Source organism: Tachysurus vachellii, chromosome 2, assembly GCF_030014155.1.
Source record: "Tachysurus vachellii isolate PV-2020 chromosome 2, HZAU_Pvac_v1, whole genome shotgun sequence".
In the NCBI taxonomy this organism is placed as follows: domain Eukaryota; kingdom Metazoa; phylum Chordata; class Actinopteri; order Siluriformes; family Bagridae; genus Tachysurus; species Tachysurus vachellii.
This window is the reverse complement of record NC_083461.1, coordinates 35,141,731-35,151,776: the sequence shown is the minus strand read 5'-3', so window position 1 is coordinate 35,151,776 and position 10,046 is coordinate 35,141,731. Positions and strand designations below refer to the sequence as shown.

At 38.1% G+C, this 10,046-nt stretch overlaps 1 protein-coding gene across 2 annotated transcripts; it reads right to left on the bottom strand.

Annotated features, from left to right (window-relative positions):
• Positions 1-3,960: 3,960 nt before the first annotated feature.
• LOC132841853 (G-protein coupled receptor 161) lies at positions 3,961-9,994 on the bottom strand. Of its 2 annotated transcripts, none has more exons than XM_060864444.1 (3): positions 9,679-9,994; positions 8,619-8,818; positions 3,961-6,533 (listed from the first exon to the last, which is right to left on the bottom strand). In XM_060864444.1, exons 1-3 carry the CDS (start codon positions 9,830-9,832, stop codon positions 5,178-5,180), a joined length of 1,710 nt encoding a protein of 569 aa, XP_060720427.1. In that variant the 5' UTR covers positions 9,833-9,994; the 3' UTR covers positions 3,961-5,177. The 2 variants fall into 2 exon arrangements, with proteins under 2 accessions (XP_060720427.1, XP_060720428.1); XM_060864445.1 differs by having other exon boundaries at positions 8,658-8,818.
• Positions 9,995-10,046: the final 52 nt, after the last annotated feature.

Below are 10,046 nucleotides of genomic sequence, written 5' to 3'. Positions count from 1 at the left end.
TCTATCTACCTATCTATCTATCCACCCAACCATCCATCCATCTATCTATCTATCTATCTATCTATCTATCTATCTATCTATCTATCTATCTATCTATCTATCTATCTATCTATCCACCCAACCATCTATCTATCTATCTATCTATCTATCTATCTATCTATCTATCTATCTATCTATCTATCTATCTATCTATCCACCCAACCATCTATCTATCTATCTATCTATCTATCTATCTATCTATCTATCTATCTATCTATCTATCTATCTATCCACCCAACCATCTATCTATCATTATATCTATCTATTCTCTATCTATCTTTCTATCTATCTATCTATCTATCTATCTATCTATCTATCCACCCAACCATCTATCTATCTATCTATCTATCTATCTATCTATCTATCTATCTATCTATCTATCTATCTATCAGGAAGCAGTACATAACTCATAACTCCACAGACCTTATTGAACAAAATTCACAACATAAACATTTTCTGCAAATATAAAATATGCACATTAGAGTGTGGATTGCAAAACTGCCTGTGAACGGACGAGTCACAGTTCATGATGTCAGAAATCTGTCATTCCTTTTTACACTCTTTTACACACTTTTACACACTTTTACACTCTTTTACACACTTTTACACTCTTTTACACACTTTTATGACAAGCCGTTTTAGTGTGGAATCCTTTTGACAAGAGCTCAATTTCCACATGGATTTTTTTTAATGAATTTCATTTTGACTTATGGAAAATAAATGTTAAACACGCTCTCTCACTCATCTCTCACTCATTTTCTACCGCTTATCCGATAAATGTTAAACAGAAATGTAAAAAATAAATTATGTTGTTATTTACAATTCACAATAAATTTATTTACAATAAAATGATGACTAAGATTAACAACCGATGTTCTAATGATAATAATCTTGATGTTACTAATATGATGGCAGGATCGTTTGCTTTGTGCTATTCTTAAAGAAACAACCAGAAGAACCATGTTGCAAGTCATTTTCAGAATAAAAGTAACAATATACATCTTAGATTTTAATACATTATGCAGCTTGCACACGCATTTTAAATCGGATCAAAAGTTGTTAACATTTTTTGCAACTGTTTAACTGGAAGTGCTTCAGATTAGTGCCGGGTGATGTGCACATGGTTGGTCTAATTGCAGACTTAGTTCTAATGCAGATTATGAATTTCATTTCATTCATTAAAACACATTAGGAATTATACAAAATATAAAAAAATCCCTGTGTCCATGTCTCTCTGGCAGAGTGTGTATCCAGACAGCATCGGATGGTGATGTGTAAGATGTCTCTGGTGGTCAGGAAGAAGAGGAGAGGAAAGCTAGAAAAAATACCAAGTGGTGGAAGACTTGTGAGGAATTCAGACAGAAGCTGAGACAAGCTGAGACAGTAGAGTTTCTATTTAGATTGTTCAACAGGATTTTCGAGATTGAGAAGTTGACTAGTGTCGATCTTTAAGAACAAGGGTGATGTGCAGAGTTGTAGCAACTACAGAGGTATAACGTTGATGAGCCACACAATGAAGCTATCTGAAAGAGTAGTGGAAGCTAGGCTAAGAAAGGAAGTGGATATTTGTGAGCAGCAGTGAAATGTGCTGTAGGTCAGACAGAGGAGTTCAAGGTGAAGATGGGGCTACACCAAGGATCGGCTTTGAGTCCCTTCTTGTTTGCTATGGTGATGGACAGGTTGACAGATGAAGTCAGACAGGACGCTGAAGAGGTGTGGGACAGGTGAGTGCAGGTGGGTTGAAGTGGGTGGACAAAAGTGTCAGGAGTGTTGTGTGTGACAGAAGAGTGTCAGCAAGAATCAAAGGAAAGGTGTACAAGACAGTAGTGAGAGCAGCTCTGCTGTGTGGGTTAGAGACTGTAGCAGTGAGGAAAAGACATGAGGCAGAGATGGAGGTAGCAGAGATGAGGATGTTGAGGTTCTCTTTAGAAGTGACGAGGATGGACAGGATTAGGAACGAGCACATCAGAGGGACAGCTCAGGTTGGCTGTTTTGGGGACAAGGACAGAGAGGATAGATTGAGATGGTTAGGACATGTACAGAGAAAGGAGATGGTTATATTGGTAGAAGGATGTTGGAGATGGAGCTGCCAGGTAAGAGGCCAAGAGGAAGGCCAAAGAGGAGACATATGGATGTGCAAAAAGAGGATATGAAGTTGAATTGGTGCAAGAGTAGAGGATGATGAGGATAGAGTTAGGTGGAAAAAACGGGCAAAGCCGAAAGTACATGAAGAAGAAGTGAGGATTCATACTTGTATAAATACATGGATGGATGGGAATTGATTGAACCCCTAACAAAGGCCTTGGGTATGTTTTTTTGAACGTTGATTGGTGGGGAAGGATGTTTATTCTTTTAAAATTGTTGGAAGGACGTGCTTTGAACCTGCCAAACAGCTCTGGTGTTAACAGCTCTGTCAACTACAAACACAATGGTAAAGAAATCTACATTTCAAGGAAGGACATGCAGAATAACTGATATTCAGAGATTTTTAGTCCCTGGAGGAACATTTTACCTAGCTTAATGTTGTTTTCAGGCTGTGGTGAATGACTGCACCTGGTGAGATGAAAGGGGCTTCCAGGAGGAGAGCTGAAAGAGAGCCAGGGATGATCAAGGAGACAGAAATGTTTTTCTCCATTGTTTAACTCTACTGTCCAGTCTGCTGATGTAGTCCTGAATTCAGAAGAGCGTCCAGAGGGCAATGAGGGGTTTCTTGTGCAAACAGAGATAGAACCTAAAAGGCTAGAACCAAAAGGTGACACAGTCATGATGGCTTTATGGGATGTAAAGCGTCCCATCACTCCACAGTCTGCAAACCTGAGCGACTTGCAAGGGTGGTAAGCCGACAGCATCCAGACATCCCAGTTCACCAAACACTCTATGCCCATGAACCATCCAGATCTGCTCCTTTACCTAAGAAAAGCTATTTATAAAAAGCTAAACTAAACAAATGTGTTTTTAGCCTGGACTTAAACGCTGAGACTTTGTCTGAGTCCCGAACACTAATTGGAAGGCTGATCCACAACTGTAGGGCTCTGTAAGAACCCTGACCCTGCCATTACTCACGTATGGTGGCGTGTGATCATTAAGTGCTTTATACGTTAGTAATAGTATTTTATAATCAATGTGAAATTTGAAGTGTGTGTGCGCCCTGTGATGGGTTGGCACTCCGTCCAGGGTGTATCCTGCCTTGATGCCCGATGACGCCTGAGATAGGCACAGGCTCCCCGTGACCCGAGGTAGTTCGGATAAGCGGTAGAAGATGAGTGAGTGAGAGTAATCAATTATAAAAACATTCTGCTACGACTCCATAGAAATTCCTTCATATGTAGTTGAGTTTTTGTATGTCTGACAGCTGGGAGGAGTTACAGTATGTGATGTAGCCAGTGCTTCTGGGTATGATCAGCTATTCAAGTGTACTTTCTAATTAGTTCATGTTCAGAGCCTTGTGGATTTATTCCAATTAATTGAGTAATTGGATAATCTGGAGTATTTAGAAATTCTGGTGAAATTTCACCACATTGCAATATTTATTGTCTTAATCCTTTTAATATCTGTACTTTGTCTGGATGTTGCGGCTACTGTTTCTACAAATATGGCAAGTAACAGGTGAGAGTGGGCTTCCTTGTCTAGTACCTCTGGGCTACTGGGACCACTATGTAATTATAGTCTATTTGTGATCATTGTGGTCTTGGGTGATGTACAGTATAGACATGTATAGAGATGTAAAGGGCAGCTGTCTCAACCAGGTGCTTTATTGACCTCTTCAGATTCAATAGGTTTATCTATGGAATTTGTTTATTCTTCTTTTAATTATGGAAGCTTGATTTTCTTTTAAAAATAGAAAAATGTTGATGCAGAGGATTTATTTTTTCCTTAAATAAATGAATTTCTCTCTTTCTCTGTTTTCCATAGTAGTGTTGGTCAGGTTTCTGGACATTTATTTATTTTGATGGAAGATTCTGTTTTGAAATACAGTAAATACAAAAAGTCTACACACCCATACAAAATTGCAGGTTTTTTTAAAATATTAAGACAGAAATAACAACATACGTAAACGTCAAACTTGTTACTGAACGTCGTTAACGTGATATTTCAACGAACAAAAATCCAGGCAAAAATAGAAGTCATTTATAATCGGAAACACTTTAGATCAACACACGTACAATCTGATTTAATAAGTCTGCACACCCTTTCATAATGTGAGCTTTAACCGTCCTCAAAGTTAACCAGTCACATTCAAAATTAGACTTGATGTAAATGGCATACACCTGCCATCCATTACAGTGATTCTGATTACTGAGAGCCATGCTCCACAAAGATTTGCCAAACAAACTGCAAGACGGTGCATACATACCGACAGAGAAGTATGGTAGGGGTAGCATTATGCTTTAGGGCTGCTTCTTTTCAGCTGGGCCAAAGGTACTTGTCATGATAGGCAGGAAAATGAATAGCTACTAATAGATATTTTGGCACAACACTTTCTGTCCTCTGTCAAAAAGCGTTCCAGCAAGGCAATGACCTAAAGTACACATCAAAATCAACTATAACTTAAATATAATCCAGAAAATGTTTGCCTTTGTATGAAGCGCATGCATATTATTTATACGCGGTACTAAAAAAAGTACAAAGGGGTAAAATGACTCAGTAATCAGCTTTACATATTAAATGAGATCACACTACACTGCGTACAGCTCCTCATTAATGTTAACAGCCCATATCATTATACATTCACGTCTTTGCTAGTCTTATTACCCATTTATGATCTATTACTTTTGTACATATCTCTGCTTTTCTTTTATAACTTAACCACACTATAAAATATACTGATTTTATAAGCATGACTGTTTAGATTACAGAAATAATCTTGGTAGACAGTTTTAACTTCTGACCTAAGTGTAAAACAAAATTAACTTGTACTGCTTCCAAGAACATTTGCTTACAAGAACATTTATTAAAGCTTCGGATCGTCAGATTTTAAATTCGGGCATAAATAACCATAATTTACAGTCAATCATCATATCATTTAATGCAACCAGAAGCGCTAATACAATTCATTCAGTAGTAATTTCTAAATTATAATATTTCAATTACTGTATCATGCAAGTTCAGATTTTTTTTGCTGTCAAACCTCAGCAGGCTCAGCTAATTTCCTGTTCCACTTGCACTGCTATCTGGCCATAAAAAAAAGTTGCATGTCTCTCCTTGATTGCAGAGGTACTGTGTAGTTTGTCCCACCCTTGTGGCTTTGAGGGAACCTGCAGGCAATCCGACTTTTCTGGGTTATTTCTGCTGCACTTGTGACAAAGGGAAGAGGAAGGAGTAGGAAAAGAAGATGATGATAACATACTTCCTGGCAAAAGGACTTCATTTGCTTCTTGCTTATAGACTTTGGGAAAAGTTGTATTCATTGTGAAAACAGAGGAGTATACAGACTCATTGCGATGTGGTCCACTAGCTTGGCAATTCTGATTGGTGACACTGGCTATTACATTATTGGGAGTAGTGAACCTTCCCCTTTCTCCATCTGTTCTTCCATCTTCTGCCCTTTGAACCATACCCAACCTGTTCTGGATCTTCTTCTTTAGGTTCTGCAGTGCACCCTGGAATCTCTTGCTGAGTAGAGCATACAGTAATGGGTTGATGTCTGAGTTGAACAGCACAAGCCAGTATGAGAAAGTGACAGCAGCAGGTGGCACCTGGCTCACTGATCGGGAGAGGGCAGTCTCAGTGGCCTGTATCAATGTGACTCCGATGTATGGTGTCCAGCAAAGAAAGAAAGCAGCAATAACCATGAAAAGCCTCACAACACCATGTTGCTGGGAATGACTGTTCTGCAGTGTGCTACCACTCTGGAGGTGAGCAAGGAAAGTGTGCAGACGTCGACCAGAATGTCTAGAGCTGATTTTCTCTTCATGTTCTAAAGTTGGTTCGCCAGTAAGATCTGCTTTGGGATGAGGATCATTGAACTGAGATTCTGATACAAACCTTCCACTTACATAGTACACGAGCCTGGAGGGTTCATGCAGTTCCAGGTCCACAGTTGAACACTGGTGGGATAATTCAAATGATGACGATATGTTGTGGCCCCTGCTGTGTTGAAAGTGCTGGTGAAGGCTGTGGATCCTTTGAGCATGGTGATGTGCTACTCGTACAATCTTCACATAGCAAAAGAGAATGACTATGGCAGGAAGGAGAAAGCACAGGGCTGCCATGAAAACTGTATAGCTGGGACTGCTAGCCCAGTTGACAGCACAGCTGTACATAGGGTTCACAAAGCTGATGTTGCTCCACCCTAGGAGAGGTGGACAACTGGTGAGCATGGCCTGAAGCCAGATCCATAGTACAGCTGCTCCAGTTCGCCATGCAGTACAGCGTGAATTATAGCGCAGACAGTCCACAATGGAGTAATAGCGATCCAAAGCAATAGCTGCAAGTGTTAGGACTGAAGCACTGCAGTAGACTGAGGAGGTGTAACCCACGTAAAGACATAAATCCTGCAGGGGTTGTAAAGAGTAAAATCAGTACATACACTGTATGTCATGCAGATACAAGTCAGGAGCTTCAGTTTAACTTCACATTAACAATCATAGATATATATACAGTAGATGTCGCCTTGGGGTCCTAAAAATGCGTGAAAACCGCCGCCATCTTTGTACGGTGCTCCTTTACCTCAAATGCATGGACGATGCCGGACTTCTGTGCTGCGTTTCTTGTTCAAATGAAAGAAATATAAAAACCAGACAGCAAGGGATTACATTTCATAAGTGAGAATGTGTTTTATGATATTGAATGTTAGGAAATTATATTTCTTGTTCCGTTGGTTTGTTTTAGTCCTTGGTTAACGACCGCAGCTAATCCATGCTAGTTACTCATTAGTTTTTGACAGTTAGGAAAACAGACAATGTTTGTAGATTCCGAAGCTTTTAATAAGGACATTAAAAATTGACCCATGCTTTTTTTTTGCTTAAAGGTGAAGACCCAACTTTATGTATGTTCTGTAAGATTCCCTTATCTGTCAAACATATTTTATTAGATTGTCCTGGACTTAACACAAGCAGAATGCTCTTTTATCAAGTTACTTCACTTAAGGACATATTTAATGACATTATGTCTGAAAAGGGTTTGGATTTTTTTATCTTATGTTAATAAAAAAATGTATAATATGACTTGCTGTTTATATTTGTTTTGTTTTTATTGTATTTATATGATATTTGTGTTTTTGGTACCGTTAAAATGATTCGCTTGGCTCAGCACTGCATCCGACGGGCCTCTAACATCAACTCAGCAGCCCATCAGTGTCCAGTGTCTCTATTAAACAGAGTCGTGAAAGCAGAAGTAGGCTCTGAGGACATATTTGGTCTTTGTGATCATGTTGTTGAGACTCAAGATGGCATAGACAAGCATCACTTTAGCTTAACGTCACCGGTTGTCTGTGCCTTTCATAAGTTGAGACAACACCTTGCTGCAACTGCAGAGCAAAAGTGTCAGGAAGAAACTCTGTAAGGTCGTGTTGTTGCAGGGATACTGAACACTTTTTTAAATAGTTAACTCAGCTGACAGTCCTGGAAGGATGTCACCGGTTAGGTTGGCAGTTCAGCCTCAAAGTCAAACTTTGTGGGTTTTTTTTTTTGGTTTATGTGACTTTACTTATTTAATATTGCAAAAATATTGCGGGAAAAGAATAAATAAAAGATTGAACGGTCTTCGGCACCTCAACTATCTAACTTTCACATTATGTTCTTCTCAAATTTGTGATTTGCTTCCACCTGCAAATTGCTTTGTGTATCATATTTAATAAACCAATACATTTTAAATGTTTAAATGAACATATAGTCACACCATTGTAGCAGTGTTACATGCAGTAGGCTATAAGGTAAGTAGTGATTGTTCATTTAAAGTTTACTCAAGTGGAAGAATGTAAGTAACAAACTAAGACCTACTAGCACTAATGCATTATATTGTGAAAAAAGTAGATTATCTTAATATCAAAACCTTAAATTTTCTCTGGACTTAATGATAAATACATGTCTGACCTTTGGAACGACCAAAAAAAACTAGAAAATGGCATTCATGACGATTTATGGTGATTTTATTTCTTTGCCTACATTGACGCTAATGCATTAAGAGGAGAGGGTCCCCTGTACCAAGATGGCGGCTCAGTTGACGCATTCGTTCCAATGTACTGACGTATACAAGGCGACATCTATTGTTTATATCTATGGTTAACAATGCGGAAAAATGTTATCTCTGTGACAGTTCTGTTGGTGGAAATGCCTTGTTTATAAAGGGCCAAAAGGAAATGGCCAGATTGGTTGGATTTGCTAGGAAGGATATAATAACTCATATAATTACTCTTTACATCTGTGGTGAGCAGAAAAGCATCTCAAAACATAGATTAAATAAATCACATGGTCTTTAACTCATTCTTAAACAATCTAGTTTGTTCTTGGCAGACAGGCATGGAACTTGATGTGGTCTTTTATTTAGTTTCATTTAATATCTTTAATGCAGGTTTCTTTCGTTAGTACAGTAAGTATGAAGGATGTGTGTGAAGTGTGATTTTGTAGGCTTTAACACACATTTATGATATAGATGTATGCGTAGATGGCCTTACTAACAGTGCAGTTCACCCATCCATTATTCATGATAGACACAGCTACAAATGGCATGACACCAATGCCAACCAGGAAGTCACTGATTGCCAAATTTATAATGAGCACAGACGTCACACAGTGGAACGTCTTTGTTGCCACCACGATCATGATGACCAGGATATTTCCTAACAAACAAAAATTTAAAGGAGTTTTAAATATAATCAGAACAGTGGAAAATATTCTCTTGTTCTTTAGATAAAGATGAATGAAAACACCAAATAGAAAAGTCAGTGAATTTACATCAATCTGTTGTTTTACATATTGTACATTAACAGCAATTAATATACAGTTTTAATATATTTCAGGCAGCAGAGAGAGATAATTATTTCTAAAATAACCTGCATTGAATGCATTTACATTTTAATCAAACATTAGACACACAAAACCACTTCTCTTAAGGAGATGCTCTTAGCAGCTATGTATTGTGGTATGAGTGCAAAAAGAAAACAATTGGTGTCAGTTGATATTTCATTACTTGTTGTAATGTGTGTGTGTGTGTGTGTGTGTGTGTTTTTTTTTTAATTAAATTGTGTAATATAAATATAACAGAGGATTAAAATTCATTAAAAAGAGCCAAACATGAGGTATAATGGTAGTAGTAGTAATAATAATAATGATTAAAAAAGCATATAAATGGTGGAGTTCCCAAACATTTGTTTAAACAAATAATAAGAATCTCAGAATACAGAATGAGACACTTTCTATCGTGGACCAATTGTATTTAAACCTTAAGAGAAATCAGTGCTTGAAAGGCAACAGAAAACCCGTCTATTAGCCAACTGTTCCATGTTCATTAGCTTCTTTAAATACTTTTTATTGTTAATAAAAGGTTTGGTACGAAAAACTATATACAGTAATAGTAACCAATACCAGATTTACAACTGCACTTAACAAAAGAAAAGGTTCCTTTGGTCTAATTATATCTTTGTGCCTACAGGACCGAGTATTGTAGTATTAACAACATAATTCATATCGATCTGTTTACCTGTTACTGCTCCGACACACATGAGCACCATGAGCACCTCCAACAGCAGCGCCGCACGCGGAGAGAAAGTCAGCACAGAACCGGTCGAGTTTCTCCACGAGGTTCGCGTTTCACGCAGGAAACGATAGCTGGCATCCAACCATATGTTGTCCATTTAAACTGACTCAAGAATTGCAAAACAAGTTGAAAAAAAAAACGGTATTCAGTATTTCTCCGCGTTAGTGTTTGAAGGAAGGTGGCCATTTAGGCACAGGCAAACTATGAATGTAAGAAAAAACATAGTAAAGTAACTAGTAGGTTTTGGCTTGGAGCCTTGTGCATGATCTCCTTCCTTCCTTTTTGACCATGGTGTTTATCCTCAGGTGTGT